Source organism: Cinclus cinclus, chromosome 7, assembly GCF_963662255.1.
Source record: "Cinclus cinclus chromosome 7, bCinCin1.1, whole genome shotgun sequence".
Classification (NCBI taxonomy): Eukaryota; Metazoa; Chordata; class Aves; order Passeriformes; family Cinclidae; genus Cinclus; species Cinclus cinclus.
In genome coordinates this window covers 8,032,653-8,055,540 of record NC_085052.1, presented here as the reverse complement: position 1 = coordinate 8,055,540, position 22,888 = coordinate 8,032,653, and the positions used below count along the sequence as shown (strand labels likewise).

Below are 22,888 nucleotides of genomic sequence, written 5' to 3'. Positions count from 1 at the left end.
AAAAAACTGCACAGGGCCTGGTGTGCATGAAAATTATTGGCATGTGAAAATGTCTCTCCCCATAAACACAGCTGCGGTCTGGTACACAAGTAGGCATCCAAAATGGGGAAGCTTGGTCCCTTTCTGCTCTGCTTCAAAACTCTCCCATTCTGTAGGAATAATTAATTTCTAGACTCATCCCTTGTATTGCCAAGAGTGACCCAGAGCAAAGACTTAGGATGGAGTGACCATTATGAGGCAGTGTGGCAGTGTGACAGGTATTTCAGGAACTCACAGATACAGCAGCAGCACCTGAGAGCTCTGCCTGAGACAGAGATGGGTGCTCTGAGCACCCCATGGTCAGCTGCAGCACTGGGCCCACTCAGGTCTTAGTGGGAGGTCTGGGTCTGGCTCAAATCCCACCCCACTGCAGCTGGCCAGGATGTGGCCATGGTGCTCAGCAGTGCAGAGTCCCTGTGATTCCCTCAGCTGACATCTGCAGCTTGATCACATTCCAACAAGAGCTGATTGCCATGGTCCAGGGAGCAGGATTTAGCATATCACCTTGAGAAAACGAGCAGAGGATGGTTCTGCAGGTACAGCAAATGTAACTCTGAGGGGAAAAATGAATTAATGTGGGTATTAACCAGCAATTTTTCATACAGCCTCTAGAGTCAGCTTCTGATGCTGTGAGGTGTGCTGTGAAAAGCAGTGGATGCTTCTGTACCTCCTCTGGCTTCTCTGAAGCTCCTCATCACTGGGCTCCCACCAAGCCTGTTCACTGCTCAGCAATGGGAGAAGCCAGGATGAACACTACAGCTGCTGCTGTCGTCCCACCTCTGTCCAGGGGCCATGGGGCAGACTGCAGCTCAGCCTTTCCCTCTGTGCCATGCTTCCCCCCTGGCTGGGAGCACCAGGAGCTGGCTGAGGGAACTGCAGAGGTGCTGTCTGTCCCCTTCTCTGGCAGAAGGATCCCACCACACACCCTCTAGCAGCTGGGCCTGCATGTAGACACAGTCAAGATTCCAGGGACCCAGAGAGCCAAGTGAAATGACCCACCTGCACCATTTGTCCACTCTTGCCATGAAGTTACCCATTTTTTTCCCCAAAGCTGGCCACACTGTGCAAGCTCATCACTGATCCCTGTGCTTACAGAGAAGAAGAGCTGTGAGATGGCTGACAGGACTTTTGGTCTTCATGGTCTCCTGTCTCAGTGTTATGGGGTGACTGTGGAATGTTCCTCAGCTAACTGGGCTGTACTGGTTCCCTGCTGGAGCAGGGAACTGACTGACTGACCCCCAACTGACATCAGGAGACATCCAGCTGCGATGACTAAACTCTTCTTACATTCCAGAAATCCAACAAATAAATGTTTCTTGAAAATAAGCTGGTGTTTTGTTCTGGGAAATGAGCAAACCATCTTCATGGTTGCTTGTGTGCAAAGGGCAGAGCCTCACAAGGACCCTCTCAGGGCACCAAGCAGTACCACAAGCATCTTGCTTGCCCGCCCTCCCAGCCTCTCCTCCTGTGATGGGTTTGGAATGAGCTCTGGAGGTCTAACTGTGGAGAGTAATGATGTGTGAAAGCGCACTTTCATTTTTCACTCTACTTTTTTGGAAGGTGGAACATTTTAGAGTCGACAGTGCCATGCTAAAGCCATATGAGGCAAGTAACTATTTTTAACTAGATGAAGACTATCTGAGAGTCTACTGCTGAATCATTTCAAACAAGGAAGAAATCACGGAATCCAAATGTAGGCTTGGGAGGGATGGGGGCAGGAAGATTTTTATCATACCCTTATTCCAATAATTGCCCAACTGCTTCAAAACTTATGACCATTTAACTGAAAATGCCTCTGGGGTCACTTCAATAGTAGCTGCATTTTATAAAATGCTCCTGCTCTGAGAGAGAGGCAGATCCTCAGATTAGAGCAGCTTGAGAGGCTCCCTGTGCTCATCAACCCCCTTTGCATCCTGTACCACACTCGGAGCTGTGCCAGATGGGAGAAGACACTTGCCCATCTTGGCACTGCCCTTCTCTGGGCCCCCATCACCACAGACTAGATGGGTGCGAGGTGCTCAGCTCTTCTGGGGCCACAGCCTGGGGTGAGAGGAGGAAGGGCAGTCTCAGCCTTGGTCAGGATGTCCTTCCACCTGACAGTGAAAAGCCTGAAAGTGAAAAGCTTCTGCCTCCCCTGCCCAGAACAGAGGTGGTGCTCCAAATAATGAGAGGTTGCCAGGTAAAATTTGCCTTGTGGATAAACTGAGGAATTTTCATCACATATCCTTTATCTGGCACACCTCAGACTTTCAACAGGCCTTTCTCACTGGCAGCCGTGGACTAAAGCAGCACCTCACACAAGGAAAGGGAGAGCCAGCAAGTACAACTGAGTCACAAATAAGTTACATTGTGGTCTGCAATGTTTTCCCACTTTGCAATGTGAAATCAAACCTTCTTCCCTGACCTAATTTGGTACTTGGCCACTATCACCACAAGTATCACTGAAATCATGAGTGGGACACATCCCCTTAGCCCCCTTTAGACAAATCTCTTGGCTCTGATTTCCAAAAATCTTCTGTTCCTGGGATCCTCTGCATTGGGAACAAAAGTTAAACCCTGTCCTGGCTTTGCACCTCAGCATGGTTGGGGCAGAGTGTTCAGAGGTGACACCAAGGCATTGTGAAGTCCCACGTCTGCTTGTCACACAACCAAATACAGTCTCTTACTTTTGTGGAGACAGAAAAGTTCAAACTGACTTTCTCTTCCAAGCCATCAATACAGAAGGAGCCTTGCACATAAAAGCACTTTCAGCTCCTCACTCAGTGGCACTCAAATGAGGAGCATATTGGCCATGGTAGGCAGTGAGAGCAGAGAGAGTGCAGCTCTCTCCAGCATCTGCTGCACTGCAGCTGCCTCTGCAGACATCCTAAATGTGAGCTATGAGACCAGGTGGACATTCTGGCTACAAGGACTCAAGCAAATTTAGCAAAAGGGGTGGGACTCATCCCCTTTAAAAGGGGTCAGGGTCAGCATCTTCAGCAAGGACAGTGGAGTTCAGGATAAATGATCTTGAAACTCAATGTTTTTAAAAGCAGCTGTGAAGTGAGAGGGACACAGCAGGGTCTGCTGCCACCTCCAAACGCCTCTGCACAACTCCCAGGGCACTGCACACCCTGCTCCACCCTGGCTGGTCACTGCTGTCACTGCAGCTGTCACCTTGTGGCTTTGGCCTCACTGTGCAGTGAGCAGCAAGGCTTGCAGTGCTCCCTGTTATCTCAAATGCAGTGCAAGCTGCAGAGCTCACACATGGACTGTGGGGCTATCTCCCATGGGACTTGGCTTTCACTTGGGATCCCCATCCATGGAGAATCTCAGACCTTCTCTTCTTCTTTTTCCTGGTTATTTCTGACCTCACCCCTCCTCTCCCAGCTCCTTGTCTGCCCACCCAGGCAGGGCACAGCCCAGCCTGGTGCCAAGCTGCCCTGGACCTTTGGCTTGAGCCTAGTTGAGCTGATGTCACCAGACTGGCATCCAGCATACTCACACACCACGTGTGGCTTGTCCCATCCCTGCCCCTGCAATCTTGGATAATGGAGACTGACACATGTTTTTTCCAGAAAGCAATCTCTTCAGATCAAATTAATTCTGTGATTTCCAGGTGCTTCCTCCTCCACACAACTGATGAAGCTTCCTGAAGCCAACAGCCAAGGCTGCTCGAAGCCAGGACATTTAAATTAATCTTTTGTTCTTGGGGACTTTCTGTTGCTTGATGACTCTGGGCGCTACTTCTTTCTCACTCACAGACCTAGGTCCTGAAGCTGCCTGCAAAAAAGGCATTTTAGGGGAAGAGGAGGGTAGGGTGGGAAGTGGCTTGTCTGTGGATTTGAGCCTGTGGGGAGGCTCCCCTGAAAGCTCTTTGCAAAAGCCTCCCTGTAGAGCTGCTGGCATGGTGTAGGATGAGGGCAGTGCCCTAAGTCCTGACTGGGGTCCACCATAAATGGCCTCAAGTGAGCCTGCAACTGCATCCCACTGTCTGAGGGTGAGGCCAGTGTTCTCCAAGAGATCCTGAGGATGTGATAACTGAAGGTTGTGTTTAAAGGCACCAGATGACCTCCCCAATTTCAGCGCGTGCTTCTTGGGTAGGATGTTTGCATTTGAGCAACACAGTGTCCTGTAGGCTTTCTGTGCATTAAAGAGGAACTGACATTTTGATGGGAACACCTTGTGTTGTACATCTATTTCCTCTCTTCCACTTACCAGGAGTTGGATCATGTTACTTATGCTAAGTCTAAAATACAGATGAAGCTATGAAGCATGAAAAATAAATGCTATGCCTCAGTAGATAACCCCGAAGCACATCCCATTAATAAGGGGTGATGAGTAAATAAAATGCCTTTTACTCCCTGATCGAGAAATTTTCTCCCTCTGCTTTTTAGCACAATTCAGTGCTGAGTCTGAGCCAGAATGTTTTTGTTTTTCTGTGGATATACATTTGCATTTTCTCATGGCTATTCTATAACCTGACTGCTTTGCCAGTATACATAGTGCTGGCATCACAACATTTTCAGAGCCTGTGAAAGACAGGGAGCAGAAATGTAGAGAACATACCCCACACGTGTCCTACCCGCAGTGCAACCTCCAGTACTTATCTTACAGGTACAACCCCTCCTGACACAGATGTCAAAGATCTGTTGGTAAAGGGTATTTCTTATTTTACCAAAAAATGCTAAGCGTTTCCTTATCCAGCTTTTTATCTGAACAAGAGGCAGTGTTCTGGTGTTGAGCTGCAGCTTTCTTGCCTTGCCCTCCTCATCAGGTGGGTCTGTCCTAGTGGGGCTTTTTATTGCAGTGGATTTTAAACTGACCAATTTAAAATGTACAATCCTGAACATGAAGTCTTCATGGTTACTGCAGTATTACCCCTCAGGAGCAGGCCTGATTGATGCTTTCAGTAAGGCCAAGTCCTTCTCCTTAACACTGGTTTTACTTGTGCCTGCACTTGTGCCCTTGCCTGGCAGCCAGCTGTGAGGTCGACACCCCTGTTACACAAGCGAATGTCGTCGGTGTTTTCCTTCTTGATTGTTCTGCGTGTAATTTGGATTCCACGAGCGGCACTCAGCTTATGTCATTGCATCATTTTAATGGTGTTTTTCTTGGCTGCAGGTTTGATTTTCTTGGCCTTGCAGTTAGGGTATCTCTGCAGACACGGACACTCGAGAGCTGCACATGCCGCTTCCCCTTTCGCACACCTTGTGCTCGCCCCTGTGAAACCAAACTGCAAAGGACTGGGTTTGCAATTCCTCCCCTGCCCATTCACAATGGCCGGCACATCCTCTGCTCCTTTCATTTTCATGTGTCAGTACTCGGATTAAAGTTGTTACTGTGTGACATGAAATCTTTAAAGTTTTCATAATGGCAGTAGTGCCTGGAAGATGCCTGCAAGGATCAGGAAGAATTTGTTCTGCACAGGCAAAACCCAACACTGTTGGTTGTCAAGTGCTTCTGCTCTAACCTTCCTTGTCTGGGACAACAAAGGGATAAGGACAGGAAAATAGGATCATCAGGAAATGATGATGCAATGTTACCCATCATGATAGATGCATATGCTTGGCATTGGTCCTTTTCAGACCTTTGTCAGCAACTGTGCAAAGGGTTTTCAGAGGAACCTGGAAGGATATCTAGGTACTTTTGAGTGGTCACATTTTGCTTGTCCTTTTCTGGATGCGCATCTTTCCAACAGAATGAGTTTGGGATTGTATTTTTCTATGGGCTGTTTAGCAAAGCCATTCCTTATTCCTGGTAGTTCTGCTTTCAAGGTATCTCCAACAACAGAGGTATCCTAAAACAGTAGTGCAGGGCTCTTCATGGATTCATGCAAATCCTCATGGTTTTTACTCCCAGTACTTTTATAACACAATTTGTTCTTCCATGTATGAGCTGACAGTCAAATCATACCTGTATGTCCTGCCAGTTCAGAGTTGTAGTTTCTTATATATTACAAATTATATTTCTTGCCTGTGCCATTTGTAAAAGAAAAACAAAGCAATCAGCTTCCACCAAAATAATTTCTTTCTTTTCTAAACCCATTAAAACTTAGAATCTGCATCTTCCTTTCCTCTCCCTCTGCCCATGTACTTCTACTTCTGTGCTCTCTGCCCAGGGATGGTCTCTGCACTGCTGCTCCTTGGAGGAAAGGAATGTCAGGAATCACGAAGCTGAGTGAGGTCTGGCAGGAGCTGGGGTCCCTGGCTCCCACACAGGCAGTGAACTCCCAGAAGCATGGAGAGGAAAGAGGCAAAGGGAAGACTGATGGGGCTGTGAGCCGACACACAGACCAGAACAGGCAGATGCTTCTCAGAAGGAAGCTCCAAAGTAAATACGATTGTGCACATTTCCATTTCTGTGCCACATTTCCAAAAAGAGACTTTCCTGTTTCTCTTTCACATATAGCCACTGAGAAGTGCATGTTTGGATGCCCCAGCGTTGGACAAAGAGAAGTTAAGATCATGCTGTCAGCTGCACTCCAGATCTGGGCATGCAGCACCCTGAGCTCATTCTGTGGAGAAGAAGGAAATCCATGACACTCCAAAAGCAACTAGGGTTTGCTCTTGTGCCAGGATGGCCTTTTGAAAAAAATATTTCTCTTTCTCCCCATCCCTCAGTCTTTAACCAGCCAGCCAGTTTCCTTCCTCTCCCCTGTATGTTGATTTCAGGCCTTTCTGGGGGACAAGCAGCAACCCTGGGGAGAAGGACTTGAGAGTGCTGGTGGATAAGAAGCTCAGCATGAGCTGCCAGTGTGAGCTGGCACCCCAGAAACCAAATCATGTCCTGGGCTGCATCTAAAGAGTATGGCCAGCAGACCAGATTCTTCCTCTCTGCTCCACTCTGGTGAGACCCCACCTGGAATGCTGCATCCACCTCTAGGAGTCCAGCAGAAGAAGGATAAGAACCTATTGGAGAAAGTTCAGAGGAGGACAACAAAGATACTCAGAGGGCTGGAGAACCCCTGCTATGAAAACAAGTGGAGAAAGTTGGGATTGTTCAACCTGGAGAAGAGAAGGCTCCAGGGAGAACTTGAAGCACTTTCCAGCAGCTAAAGTGGCTACAAGAGAGGTAGAGAGGGACTTCTTATAAATGTTTGCAGGGATAGGAGAAGGAGGAATGGCTTCAAACTGAAGGAGGGCAGGTTTTGTTAGAAATTAGGAAGAAATTCTTTACTGTGAGGTTGATGAGGCACTGGCAGAAGTTGAACAGAGAAGTTGTGAATTCCCGATCCATGGAAGTGTTCAAAGCCAGGCTGGATGGGGCTTGGAGCACCCTGGTCTAGTGGAAGGTGTCCTCAAGCAGTGGGCTTGGAAATGGATGGCTTTTAAGGCCCTTTCCAATCAAATGATACTGTGCTTCTATGAGGGATCAGAACCCCAGCTGACCTCCCTGACAGCTGGGGAAGGCTCCTCATACAGAGGATGATGGCCAGACAGGAGCTACTCCACCATGCATCATCCCGCACAGTGGTGATGGGGCATCAGCACAGGAGCCCGTGAGCCTGATCTGAATCATCCCCTGGAAGGACTTCACTTCCTTGCTCTCTGATCCAAGGCTGCTTTCTCGGCAGAGGCCTCCCCCCAGCAGTCAGTGGTAAACTCACTGCTTTAGTTGGTTGGTGTTTTTCCAATGTTTGGTCTGATACACAATTAATGAAACGCAAGTACCTCCATTTATTACTCTCTAGAGAACCCCTTGGATTGCAAGTCCTGGTCTTTGGGGACATTTCTATTGTTTGAGCTGCCACCAAAGCCAACGGAAGCTAAATCACACCCTCTTCAGTGTGATGGGAGGGGGCTCACCTGCCACTGTGCCCTGGCATTGCTTGCAGCTCCCTGAACATTGTCCTTATTGAGACACACCACAGTGGCTCTGCCATTACAAGGTGAGCACTACCCTCGAGGTCTGGGCTCTGCCACCAACCCAAGCAAGGTCAAATCACTTTGAAATAGTTGACTGATCTTTCAGCATCAACAAGCAGCCTTGGAAGACTGCAAGGAAATTCTGAGAGGGAAATAGTTTGACAAAATTCAGGTAAACAAAAGAAAGTGATCTACAAGCCTCGTGCTACAGGCCCACTGCCAAATCTGCCACGACTCCTTCCCAAGGGCTTCACCTGCCTGAGGAGCAAAGGTCACTCGATCCAACCTGTGTTTGGTCAGGTCCTGGTTTGGAGCTGTGCCTATATTTCTGAAGTGCCTGTATGGTAGTCATTCCCTGCTGGCAGGAGACATTCTTGATCTATTTGATATTGGGGTTGAACAGCCCAAGAAGGACCACAAGCAGTGTCCAAGGTCACAGGTACCTGAATTGATGGCTGCTCTCTTTAGCAGGTTGGTTTATGAAGCAGAGGCTTTCTTCTGCCTGTCCTTGCTGATGGAAAACACCTGCTTGGCACTAGCTGGATCTTTCTAGACCCCAGAAATGTCTGATTAAGGCCAAGTAAAACAAGGGGCTGTGGATTCCTGGAGAGGTTTCACCTGGAGCTGTGGATGGGTTTCACTGCCAGCTGTCCTGTCTCGCTCAAGATACTCTGGCTGTGCAGCACAGAGGATGAGGGAGCTGTGCAATCGCCTTGGACAACCTGCAGGTCACAGAGCCAGGGAAAACAAATATCCTTGGTTGCCACAAAAGGCTGAGCCATTACCTGCAGTGCACCAGGATCTGGTTGGACAGCTCTGGGAGCAGGTGGACAGACAAAGACCTCAACGTGGAACAGCCCTGTTCCCTGGGCCAGACATCCCCACAGGTTTAAGCAAGCCCTGGGTCAGCAGACACAGGGCAAGGGGAAGGGAAAGGGAAGGGCATCACAGGTTTGGTTGTCACCAGCCCGTGTCACTCCACATGTTAGGCCCATGAGAAGCTGACAGCAGCTCATTCCAATTTCTGATTTTACCTCATGGACAAAGATCCCTTCTCCTGAGGGGTGAAGCCCTTAAATATTTTCAAGAGTCCATCTAATCAATATTGCTCTAATAATCTAATTACTAAGGCGAAGCCAGGGCACTTGATTAGTACAAGCCACTTACAGCATGAATAGGTTAGAGCTGTGAACCCAAGTTTGATTTTTCAACCTCTTTGACTTGAAAAGTTTTCAGAGGGTTTGCATGACCACAACACAAGTCTAGGGTGACCAGCACAAGGTCTGTTTTTTCAGGCATATGCTGCTTTTACCCACAGTGTTGATACAAGTAATTCTCACCTTCTTCCTCTCCCCTGTGCCACGCACTGACTAGAGGTAAAATAATTTAAGATCTATCATTTTCAGAGTATTTTTAACCACTTCCTTTCACAGTGCAGCCTCATAAACCCTTCTGTCTGGCTGCAGATTGCAGCTTGAATAAACTACCTTGCATTTGCACCCTGCTTCAATCCATCTCCAAAGGCAGCAGCAGTTCCCAAAGAACTGCAGGTTGGATGGCCCAGGGCAGTATTTAAGGACACACCAACCACCCCAGAGCGAGCAGCAGTGCCTGCCAGGCTGTGCTCACCCACCTTGTGTCAAACACTTTTTTCAGAGCTCACAGACTTGGTGCTTTCATTTGCTGCGTGCGTGCATTTTCCTTATTCCACACACACGGGATTATTTTAAAATAGAAACTTCTTCAGAAGCTCTTGGACATTCATAGGACTCGGCCTGTTAGTGAGAAAGGTGCTTCACTTGAGGCATTTGAGCAGCCCTACCGAGATCAGTGGGCAGCTGCACATGGTTAAGAGCCCAGTGAAACCCAAGGGCCAGAGGATTTCCTGACTATAGGGCATCCACTGGAGCAGAACAGCAACAAAGACATCTAACAGCATATTTATACACCCTAGATGAGAACAACTTGTTCAGCAGCGCTCTGCTACTGCAACAGTTACATTTATGTATGCAAAAATCTCACAAAATCTGGCACAGACCCACTGTGGTTTGATGCAAAATAGCCTAAAAACAACCGCAACAACAAAACCTCCAGCAGAGCTCGCTATTAAAAATCCCCTTAAAATAAAGCAGAGAGAGAGAAGTAGCAGCGATGATTTTCTCATGTATAATCAGCCAGAGAACTGCTAGGATTTGGTTAGATATTTATCACACAAGTAGCTGCAGTAGCAGCCTGGCACAGCGCAGCACCGAGCACTTAACATGTGCCATGTTCCTTCCTCTGCACGCAGAGTTCAGATGGGGCAGGCTCAGACACAAACCCAGGAACAGGGCTGGGAAGGTGTTTGCTAAGTGGCCACTTGCAAATAGCACCAAAGCCAAAATTAGTATTTGAGGAAGCTTAGCTTCAGCCTCTTGTTTCCAAGCACCAGTGTTAAATACTCAGGAAGCACAAATAAACCTCGATTTTTGCTCACATCTGCCACGAACAATTGTACCTGCTACCAGTGGAAAAAGCTGGAAGAAAAACTGGGAGCTGCAAAACAATTTCAGCATAGAGTCATGCAGGTAACTAAGATGGGAGCCCTTGGCCTGGTCCTGGGAAGCTTGAGGTTGTTTGCCATTAAACTTCAGCAAAAGATAGGACACCCCTTTCTCTCATTAAAGGTATTCTGCAAGATCCTAGAATAAACTCCATAAATTATTACCTTCCCAGTATTCTTTTTCCCTTTTTCTGGCTCCCTGCACAGGCAGGACAACCCGTATCAATCCCATTCCCAGGTTTTTAATATAAGCACTGCCAGCAACCAGACACGATCACTTACTATTTTTATTTAAAAATACTACCATGGCTAAAAAAACCCAAACTGTTAGATCTCTGCAAGTGAATAAATAAATCAGAGCAAATGTGGAGCTGCAGCCAAGGAAGCAGTCCTTGCTGCTGGAATTGTGGGATCCCCAGAATTCACATTATGGAAGGGAAAAGCACGGAGAGCACTTACAGGGATCGCAGTCCTTAACTGCAGCACAGCTATCGCCTGTCCACCGCCATTCCCAAGGGATGGAGACAGCGGGAGAGGTGTTTTCCCTGCGGGGCTCTTCTCCCACAGCAGTACCAGAGAAGAGGCACTGCCACCTCCTGTTTACTGGGTGCAACAGGCAAGCAGGGGCTGGCAGCGAGCACGGCAGGGGCAGAACCCTGCAGCACTGCTCGCACTCCCTGCCTGCAGTCAGTCCCACTCGAGGGGAACAAGAAGGGTTTTGGTGGTGGCAACAACAGTCCAGCTGCTTCTAGCCCAGAGTGTTTGTTTACAGGCACCAGGAGCTCCCGCTCCCCAGGGATGAGCACACAGCACTCTTGAGAGCTGCCAGCACACCTGGAGCCAGAAAGCAGAAAATTGTGGGACAAATCAGACACAAACCAGGCTTTCATACATTTGTATGTTTATTATTTCAAAGTACAGTATATACATAAGGTATAGCAATACCTTTGAAAACTTTATACAGAAACAGGTATCTACAAAATTAAATCAACAGACATTCTGTATATAGGACTTACACACATAGATTGGAAGAATCAACAGTTTCAGTTAGAACACAAAAATGGGAAGGAAACACCCATCCATCTTGGAAAAAGCTCTAAATACCACCCAGCTCACTCTGCAATGCAGCCACCAGTCCCTAGACAGGTGAGACAGTACACCTGATTCCTTGTGCCACCTGCTGCTGGTGTTCACTGTCACAGTGACTGGCACAGGAAGGCTTAAGGCCTCTTGGGACAGACCTTGCCCTCTGAACCCCTCCTGAGATTCAGGTCTCTGCAGCATGAGGACACTCAGCTTTACACTTGATGCACTGGAAGCCAGACATACCGTTTTTAATTTTTTCTTGTTTAGTTATGAACCAAAACACCGCAATTCAAAATATTCTAAGAGAGATACTACAAGTGTTGCCAGCAACAAGTGAAGATGATTTCTTCCTTGAACGTTTTCTCATTAATCTCATTTTCTGGACACTATAATTAAAAATATTGCACAAGTCTATATGGCAGCAAGCCAGTGATTTCTATAGCATAAACTGTATTCTTTAGGTCAGAGGGTCTGACTTCTGACAGTGACTGCAATGGATTTTACCGAGGATGGAAAAAGCACAGGCAGCTTTCTTGTAGGGCCTCTAACAACATCTGTTTGTGCGATGTTTGAATTAAAAGAGCACCCTGAGTATTTAAGAAACAGATGTGTAAGCTTGTAAGACACAACCAGCCACAAGCCTGGAATTTTCAAAAGCAGTCTGTGGCAATTACACATCTAAGGGACACTGAATTTCAGTGACAGGCATGTAGCTACGTGCTCCAGGCTGCCTTTATCATTAGTTTATGAATTTACCAGTTTGTGTCTGAAATTCAGTTTATCTGAGGACAGTTTTCAGTCTCAGGTTCTAAACTTTCAAAATAAGGATAAGGTGGGATGAGATTGCTACACAAGCCTTGCACCCACCCTGCACCAGCTCACGTTCACCTGTGTGAGCCACCCCACAGAAACGCCTTTCCCCATAAAGTGTTCTTGGTACTGCACCAACAGCATCATGCTCCTGACAAGCCACCCCATGGAAACAGGACCAGCAACATTTCATGGCTGATGCATCACTGCCTCTCAAAAAGGAGGAATGCCAAGTTGCTGGCTGACCCCACCAGGTACTCATCACACCCCAAGCTGACTGGAGAGTCACTTGCCAATGTGCAAGCCAGAATGACTTTTCCATCTCTAACAGATATGTTTAAAGTAACACCTGTGGATGACAGCTTTGGTCCATGAAAACACTGTGCACGATAAACAACATGTTTTTTTGGCTGTTTTGTGTGTCTCCATAACCAAGGGAAAAGAAAAAAAAAAAAAAAAAGGTTGAGAAGTTATTAGTGCTACAAAGAGCAAGCAGCATTTCCAGCAGGGCAGGAGGACAGCTAACTAGGTTTCTCAACTTAAAAGGAGAAACAACCATGCCAAAAAGAAATCAGAATTTCCACAAAGCCATTGCACTGATTCCATCTGCACCACCCCCTCCTTCATTCACACTGTACACCTAGAGAACGTACATTAAAAGTTTACAATATTAACATGGTATCTAAAATACTGGAGTCATTCAGCTGAATGCCTGAAAATACACAGAGAACTGATACACTAAAGCATGAAAACACAAACATACAAGAGCTATGTTTTAGCATGCAAATTGTTCTAAAGTACTTTCTCAAGTACTTTCTCTCAGCAGAAGATCCAAGCTCAGTCATGAACAACTGTCTGTTTGCTTCGTGGAAGCAGTGACAAATCTGTTTCAGCAGAGCCAGGTATTTTCCTCTTCACATCACTTAACACTGAAGCAGAAGTAGTCCCATGACTGGACTGACTTAACATTTCAGATAACCACAGCTCTCAGGAATTAGAAAAATAGATGTATAAAAACCCACTCAGCTTAAAGGCTTGCCATTTCTATATAATGCTTGCTCAGGTTTTAAACTATTTGCTCCCATTCTCCCTTTCCAAAGGAATACTTAATCCTTTGACACTGGAGGGACCTGCCATCCCAGACTCTTGAAGCTCTCTGGACCACAAACCAGGTCTTGATCCCACAAGGACTTTCAGAGATGCCCATCTTTAAACTAAAAATGAAGTCCCACAGTCTTGAACCAAACCATTCAAACCAAATAAGGCTCTTCTGCTCAATTTGTTTTATTACCAAGCTCTGGCAACTCAGTGGCATCTGAAAATGGAGTTCACACCCCTAAGTCACCCAGGTGTCTGAACAATTATCCTCCTTTGTGCTGCCAAATTCAGCTCCCTCATTTTGTGTACGATGCAAACAGGACCTGCAATAAGACAGATTCTCCCCATACCCCCCTTTTTGATTAAAGTAGCAAAAGCATTGCTATTGTAAATGTACACCGACTTTTTTTTCATGGCAATAGGAAGTTCAAGTATTTAATAAAAACCTGAAGTATGTATTTACACTGTGATTTGATCAATTGATTTTGGTCAAAAGGTTACAGATATAGAAACTATGCATTTAGTGCTGGAATAAAGATATTTCAGATCCTGTATATTACTTATCCTGGAATTAAAATGTGAAGACGATGTTGTGACTAACCCAAATCATGTCACCTTGATACTCTTCCTCTATCACCCTCTCAGCCACTGAAGGACTAAGTAACAGTTTTCAGTTATTTTGGCCAACTAATTCTTCACAACAGTAAAATCAAGGAGTTGCACAGACTTCTGTGCCACTTTCACAGTCCAACAATAGATTAAACATTAGATCTATTTCTTATTTCTTACCATTATTGTCACTAGCTGCTCTAGCAACAGCTAATGATAAAATTTCATTAGCTTACATTTGTCTTTGAAAGCAGATAAAATCACCATGTCTACATGTACTTACATTGATTTACAATAGGCAGCTTAAACTCCTTAAATGCTGTTAGTTATGCAGAAGCCCAGAGAACTTCATTAACCAATTATCTGACATCAGAGTTCTTTTAATCCACATGTCTAAGGATCAAGGGTTTACAAGATTTGCTGACCTGACACTGGTTTCAGCTACGTGAACGCAAGAACTGAATCAGAACACTTTCCAATTCCTTAGTTTTACTGTTGTTTCAGTCCTCTGGAATAAAGAAATCGACCAGTTGAATGTTAACCTAAAGCAGAAAATATGCAGTATCATGGCCACCACTTAAAACCAAAAATTTTGTAACAAAGCATTATTCCATGCATGTGTCAAAAATGCTTGGTCAACCCAAAGATCAGAAGTAATATGCAAGAAAGGAAATAAAAGTCTGAAAGCCCTTAAAGCTCAGTAACACTGGATATGTTCAATAGCAACTAAGACATAATTGGCTTTATTTTTTTTCAAGCTCTATCATAAAGAGACTGATTAATTACACAGTGCAGAAATTAGAATCTCATGGCAAATCACTCCAAACAGTCTGCACTGCAAAGCATCTGTATTTCAAATAGAAGTTTCAGATAAATGTAGTGTGCAATGAAATTCAGCAGTGCCTCAGGCTGGTCCTGGGTAGACAGAAGCACACAGGTGCCAAACCCTTTTGACTTCTCACACGAGTGAGCCTGTGTGGCCAAAGGCTTCTTTTGCAAAAACCCAGATGCTTGTGCTGGCAGGCAGAATGTGAAACACAGTCTGTAGCACCTGCTTTTTCTGCATCTTCATGTTGCTTAGTCTCCAGAAGTTTTAGTTATGTCTGCTTTATTCTCTGTTCCAGTTCATGCTTGTGTTTAATAAGCCGTTCTATTTCTGTTCCTAGAGTCTGCAGGTTTTCCTTTTGGAGGGGGGAAATAAGGTAAGTTATACAGTGAAATGAGTCCATCAGCACAAAATGCACTAATAAGTCAGAATTATTGTTTATGTCAGCAGGTTGATACTTTCAAGTATCCAGAACAAATGCAAATTATTAGGAGTCAGAAAAAAAATAAACTCATTTCAATTAAAAAAAACCCCCTCAAGCTCTTGGCAAGTCATTTTTTGCAGTTACCAGCACTCTACAGGACATCTAGAAGGTAGAAAATGCTAGTTCCCCTAGCATTCAAGGGGAATGATGATTACAGGAGGAGATCTTCAGCTTAGGCAGAACCCTGCAGCCCAGCTGGCAGCCTGCACACCATTTTCCAGCCTGCCACCTCTCCCTGGCAGCAGATGTGCTACCAGGAGCTCAAGAGGGCCAGGCAGGCAGAGCCTGCATTCCTGGCTCCACATGCCCAGGGGAGAGCACAGACAGACCCTGCCCTGCTGAAGGCACAGGCACTCTAGAACTCATTTCAAGCAGCAGCCCATTAGCACAGCATACTCTGAGGGTCCTAAACTGGAGGTACATGGCATCATGTCACATAACTCCCTGTTAAACCCCAGTGCTATCAAACCACAATGAGGTGGCTTCTGAAAAGCCTTTAACAGCATGCAGTGAAGGAGCATCTGAGAACCAGAAAAATGTGCAGAACAACAGGCACAGCTACTCACTTTCAATGTAATATTCTTCAGCAATGTATCTTCTAACACAGCCTGAAGCTTCCTGTTTATCTCTAAGGAGAGTTCCAATGTGAGCCCACTGTCTGCAGGGTGAGATGTGTACAGAGATGCCATAATCCCACCACGTCTGCTCAAGTGTACTTTGTTGAAGTCAGAGGCCTCTGATGACAGTGTTCCAGCTTCTTCCCGCAAAATATAACTCTGAATAATTCTGGAGGATAAAAAAAACAGACAACATCATAGCATTACAAGGCAGGGAAGTCAGATGCTGAAGAAACTTCAGATTCCTGACACGAGTAATTTTATTTTCAAGCAGTACTGTATTACCAAAAAAAAAAAGTAAAAATTTACTCCTACAATTTCTATATTAGAGGAAAACCTGAGATATCAATAGTGATATAGGAAATGCTGGCAAGAGACTACAATGTGCAGGGTTTACTTACTTAGGAGTATTCTGAAAAGCTACTGGATCAGGAAAGGTAATTTTAAAAGTCTACTTTTCTTTGCTGAAGGACTCCAGACATGGAATCTTAAGCTTTCTACATATGAGAAAAAAAATTTACAAAGTCACTTCAAGAGTCTTCCCAAGCTGTGATCATGTTCTCTGAAATGGTACCAGCTGGGCATAAATGTATGGACTAATTAAGCTAGGGCTATTCTTAACAGGCAACTGCACCTTCCAAAAGCAGCTTTATGCCAGCATTTCTTACCCTCCTAACTGAAGTTCCAGACATTATCCTGTAAGATGAGATTTCCATTTAAGTGGAATCTTGTCTCACACATTAACCACTGACCACCTTTGGCTCAGATACATCATTTGTTTGATATGTATACCAGAGGACCATCTGGAATAATGCAGATTCTCCTTCCAAAACAAACAGAATCAGCACCCTTTTAAGCACATGAGGAGAATGGACTCTTCTGTTAGCCAGTGGCAGCAGTCCACCTCAAATCAGCCACCTGCTGACCATTTTGATACCAAAACCCCACTTGTGCCAGTTTATTCCTTCTTAAAAAATTCAGTAATAGTACTAATTGCCAAGAACTTGGCAATTACTATAACTGCTTGGAAAAGATAAGGAAAACAAAACCCCCAAAACTAATACCATCTTTGAAATCTACTGTCACTGCAGTATTTTTACTGTTTTAAACATTTAGACAATTACTTTTCTTACATAAAATCCGGAATACTTGTCTAGTGCATCAGCTCAACACTGAAAACCTGCATGATCAGAACACAGAACATACTTTGTTTTTTTCCTGATTTCCTCCACCAGCTGTTTAATGTGATCCTCCATAAACTCCATCTTCTCATTTTTTCGAGCATGTGCCTTCTGAAGTCTTAGTATTCTTTCAACCAAGACAGCCTTGTCCACCTCAGGGAAGCTGTCCACAGCTGCTGCAGAGCCAGTGTTCTCAGGTGACCGATCCTCGTTGCTGCTCCGTGCATTCAGGGACCCTGTCAACAACACATCAGCTTTGTAGAAACTCCTTTGGATCTTGCATCAGGTGAAGTGCCCCCAGCAGAGCAGTGCATGCACTCGCTACCTGTCAGGAGCTGAGCATACTTTCCTCAGGATGCCAGTTTCACTTTATGTTAGAGGGGCTTTCTCTAAAAGATCCTTACAGTGCTTAAATGCGACACGCTGGGCAGTGCAGTCCCTCCGTGTGGGTGCACTGCCTTTGGTGTAAGTGTTCTCCCTTCAGGAATGCTTATTCCCACTTAAACATCCCCATGTTCATTTACTTTGCACAAGACTGAGCTGATTTTAAATGTTTGTTTTGGAGTAAACTAAAATTACAATACTCTGAAAACTGTACAGACTCACAAAAGCTCTACATATAAACACTCTACAGCACTCATCACTTAGAGCTTGCAGTCTTTTCTTTCTGCTATTCTTTCTAAGCATTTGTCTCTCTCACACAACAAAATTCCAGGATATCTGGACAGAACTAACCCAACATAAAACCCAAAGATATCGAGGAAGGAAACATGCTGTTTTCAGTGTTAAAGATCACTCCTTTAGTTCTAACTGGATAGAAAGTTATAAATATTGCATAAACCCACTGATGTCTCTAATGATGCTAATTGATTTCTCATTTACACAGTTGCAACTGCCAATAGGGCAATTAAACAATGCTGGAAGCCAATGCTCATTTTTATTTTGCCTCCGGCAGCATGTAAAAGGGTCCTCTATAAAGTGGAGTCCTCCTGAGCTTCCTCCAAACATAAAAGCAACAAAATAAAAAAGGCAGGTATTTAAAAAGAACCAACATATATAAACATCATAAACATTACACTTTAATCTCATAATAAGCACCTACAACTGCAGTCATTCAAGTGCATTTTGGTGCTTAGAGGCTATTTTGTCAGTTTTAATGGGAGGCTGCCCACACACTGCATATGCACAAACCACATAAAGAGCAAGCACACTGTAGCAACCTTGTTAAGACTGAAGGGCTGCTTGGCAGCCCTGCTATGTGCTCCATTACCTGATGAACTGGAACGACTTCCCATGCTGCTGACTTCTTTGTCATAATTACCATTTTCCACCTGATCCAATTTCCTCCGTGCTAAAAGCATTAACAAAATTATGATTACCAACAGCAGAGTAAGAACTAAAATTTACAGTGTTACCCAACATTCAGATCCTCTAATCATCTCTCACCTGCACTAATTTAACTGAAAGACAATGGTAGCAACCAAAACTAAAACCCAAACAGATTCCCATGTCTCTCCGGCCCCAGCCATGAAGTACCTGGATGTAACACCCACCATGATCCCTACATACTGCTGTAGTTGCCAGTTGAAGGGGTAAAGTCATATATAGGATTAACTGGGACCAGCAAGACTTCAATTTGATTTTACTTTCGATTAGGTCTGCCAAGTAATTTACTACTGATGTTGGCAACTCTGCTCCAGCACCTCGTAACTGCATCACTACATCAGTACTTGTGCCAGAAGCACCACTCACTCAGTAGGGATCAAGAGGGGAAGCACACAGCTGTTCTTACATAAAAAAAAAAAAAAAAAAAAAAAAAAAAAAAAAGGACATGGAGCTTATCTTGCACAGTGCCAATAGGATCTCTCCTTTCAAATACACTTGATTATCTTCAAGTCTATTTGCATTCAGAGCATATGCACTGTTGGGTATTTGATGACTTCTAATTGTAGACAAAATGAGTCATCAGTCTCTCCATATCCAGCTTTAAAAATTGATTAATGAACTAAAAAAGTAACAGTCACCAGCAATTCCTGATACAGTCAGCAACTAGGAAACTTCTGGCAGCTTCTGAATATACTCCTACACAGACCAGGATCCATACATACCTATGGTGACATTTCAGCAGTCAGATACATCATAACAAAGACTAAGCTCTTTTGAAATAAATATTTCATTTTATGTCCAAGCCCACTTCAAAAGTTGCATTTCAGACTGAAAATTATCACAAAGGCCTGTAACTGCAGTTTCCACAAAATCTAACTTGCTCACTCTCATTGTCTTCAGGGACAGGGAGAGCTTCAAGGGTGACATTCAAGCAGTGAGCACACACAGCCAGGACCTGAGTCCCTACCAGGCACTGAAGGGGTCAGAGATGGGGCTGACTCAGAAGTGAAAATAATCTCCACCTAGCTGAAGTTGTTTCGTGAGGTCTTTCAGGTTTGCTGCGTGCTTGCGCTTCTGGGTAGCCAGGTCATCCTTCAGCTCATCCACATGGGTCTTCAGTGCTGACACTTCTTCCTGCTCTGAGGCCAGCTGAGCCTGCAGGGTCTCAACCTCTGACTTTCGCTGATCCTCCTCCTTCTGTAACTTGATGGCCTGAAATTGGGATTTTATTTTCAGTCATACACAAAAAAAATACCAGCCTAACCAGAGTGCATGCTCAACATCTCTAACTGCACTTTTCACCTGGGTATCATTCACACTTCACATTTATTATTTAGGCTTCATTTATTATTAGAACTTCACATGGACAGTAAGATTCTTCAACTACCTCCAAAGCTTCTACATTATACAGTACAAAGTCACATTACCTTCCATGACACACTAAGTTTATTAAAAATGGTGTTTATCTCATAGTACAAGTAGGACCTGAGGAACAGATTAGAGTAATAAATTTCACAGGCAAATTAGAACCTTTTGTCTGTTTCAGTTACAGATGCACAGAGAACAACTCTCTGCTCCCAAACACACAGAAAGAGCAACACAGTGACACCTCCTCATTCCAGTGCAGTGAGCCTCAGGATTTCTCTCAGCTTGGGAACATGAGGTGTTCATATTCCACTGCTACTAATGGCAAACTCAAGGAGAAATTGCAGTCAGCCAAGTGAAGATACAAGGTGGTATTCATGTGCTACATCTTTATCTGCATCAGACATCTTACTAGAACAAAAGCAAGCTGCCCACTGTACTCACCAGATCATCTTTACTCTGTTGAACACACTCCAGCTGGTTCTGCAGCTCTCTTTCACTGTAAGAAAGCTTATCCAATTGGCTCTGTAAGGAATTGTTTTCAGACTGAAGCTGTGCATTCTTACTGGTTAATTTCTCAGTGAATATCAATAGCTCAGATTCTCTTTTCCGACTACCTTCAATGTCCTTTTGAAGATCAGCAACCAGAGAACTGAAACCATCTATTTCTTCCTTTAAAGCACTGACTTCTTGTTCATCTCTGTCAAAACAATTGTATCTCATTAGGGATAACCTGAGCTTAAAGATATGAAGCTTTAATGCAATAAAAGCATTCAGATCAAGGCCAAATAAGGCAGGGAAACAATTAATGACCCTGGGGTATCTGTTAGTCACTGGATCATTTTAAATGTCAAGGGAATTTGCACTTTGTTTCATGACATGCTGCAGTGCTGAAATGACAGATTTCTGCATCCCAAAGAGGACACTCAGGCATTAGCTCCTCAAGGAAGACCATCTCTCCATATTCTACTGCTCCACATGACCTTCAGATCAGGGTACAAACAAGGTAGGTAAGAGGAAGGTTTGCAAACACAACAAAGGTGGCCAATCTGTAAGAGGCCTTCTTTAAGAAACAAGGAAATACTCCAGTTTGGATTTCTCTAGGACAGCAGTATGGCAATTTCTGACACATCTTTATCCAAGCCCTGCAGCTCTAAATCAAAAGTTTGTCTTACTCCACTACTCCTACCCGCAAAAACAAATCCTTCCCCTCTACAAAACAGGTTTTTGTTCCTGCTGAAAGACTCCCATTAGGAGACTTTTGATCTATCACATCCAATCAATCTGAGTGAAAAATGCTGCATCTTTAGTTATAATCATCATTCTACTGGAAGTGTTTGAAAATAATTCCAAAATTTAATAGCTGTTAAAAATATTACAGACTGAAAAACTACCTCTTATTTGCTCTTGCAATATTACTTCATTAATTCTTCAATTTTAGACACCTTTTCTAAAACTTGACTTTCTAACATCAGCAGAAAAAACTTCACCTTTCTCACAGAGAGTATGTACAAATTTAAAAATAAAATTAAAACTGCACAAAGCAAGAGCACACATCTCATTTAATTTCCTAACAGACAGTGTAATTATGAGGAGGATCAATTCACTTTAAATCAACAATCCTGTACTAATTTGGTTTTCCAAGAAGAGCTGAGACCCAGTCACTTGTGCTGCAAAGTATCTCATCTGTAGCTCCCATTTAAAAACCTGTGCCAGAAGGGTATGCCTGTATTTTACATTTTCAAATATGTTGTTTTATTATGACAGGAGAATCCTCTGCCCAGCAGTCAGGGTAGGATCAGATAAAATTACAAGTTTAGACTACTCTAAAAGAGATGTCTAGCTTATCCTTAAAAAATTGTAAATGAAGGAGACCAGGGAACACAGGTGGTGGTCAGTATCCAGTTCAGCCATGAGGTTACTCCCAGCATTCAACCTAAAATCATATTCCAGCAGTGAACAAAGATAGCTGAACATTCACTTTATAATATAGCCTTTATACACTTCAGGATGTCTGCCTTGAAACTGAAATAAAAAGACAATGTGAAATTGGATGTAGTGATAATAAATGTTGTATAGGAAGGATACTGGGAAAAAATCCAAACTGAATAGGAATGAGAGATATATTTAAGCATGTCTCAATTACTTAGAGGAAAAGATAAGTGGAAACACATTTGTAGTGTCATACTTTGATTACAGTCAATTTAATTCATTTGGCAAGATTCCAAGTGAAAAAGAACTACTATTACCACCCCAAGTGTGGGCTCCAGTAGTTTCTAGCACAGGGCAGTTTCCCTGGAAAGGCTGAGGACACCATGACAATACAGGTGACCAGAACACAGCAAATGGGAAGTGGCTGATTTGCTAAACCCTGAGGAAGGCCTATAATTACAGAAATACTTTTAAATTATAAATAAGAACTGTTTACCAGCACAAGAGGGACAGACACACGGGTGGTTCTGCCTGACATTTCTCTGTCTGCACTTATGCAACACCTCTGGAACCAGCATTTGTATATCCCAGTCCATATGTACCACACAGACACGGGACCATGCTCAGACAGTCCTGAACTGGGCATGAGCCCAGCCCTCCCCTGAGTTTATTTCCCTCACATTCTTAAATGAGCAAACTTTGACACAGCTGAATGAAATCCAGTCCATTAGAAAGATAAGTGCTCCATACTGTCTGAATACAGCATCTGTCAAGTAAGTAAAATTCTTTTCATTAAATACTTCCATTCATCCATCACAATTTTAAAGCAATTTATCGTTCCAGTTTAATTGCTCCCTTCCATCTTTCAATAAAACAAGCACTGAGCAGACACCTAGAAGACAATTTCCTGTAGAGTATGCTGGAAATCAGGCACTTATTCTAATAATGAGTGACACTAAATTAGATTTATCAATCTCCATCCCCTCATTCTGTAAGAGGTGACCAAAGTTTACCTTCAGTATCAGGAACACTGATTTAAATGGGGACAGGCATTCTGTAAATCACA

At 44.1% G+C, this 22,888-nt stretch overlaps 1 protein-coding gene across 4 annotated transcripts in view; it reads right to left on the bottom strand.

Moving 5' to 3' along the window:
• Positions 1-11,318: 11,318 nt before the first annotated feature.
• CCDC186 (coiled-coil domain containing 186) overlaps positions 11,319-22,888 on the bottom strand; it is a 35,700-nt gene continuing 24,130 nt past the window's right edge. For all 4 annotated transcript variants that reach the window (XM_062496938.1, XM_062496937.1, XM_062496936.1 and 1 more), the window contains 6 exons: positions 20,335-20,590; positions 19,548-19,737; positions 18,410-18,490; positions 17,165-17,375; positions 15,908-16,127; positions 11,319-15,212 (listed from right to left, as the gene is read on the bottom strand). In XM_062496938.1, coding sequence (XP_062352922.1) covers positions 15,129-15,212; positions 15,908-16,127; positions 17,165-17,375; positions 18,410-18,490; positions 19,548-19,737; positions 20,335-20,590 — 1,042 coding nt within the window. In that variant the 3' untranslated portion in view covers positions 11,319-15,128. The remainder of the gene's footprint in view (positions 15,213-15,907; positions 16,128-17,164; positions 17,376-18,409; positions 18,491-19,547; positions 19,738-20,334; positions 20,591-22,888) is intronic.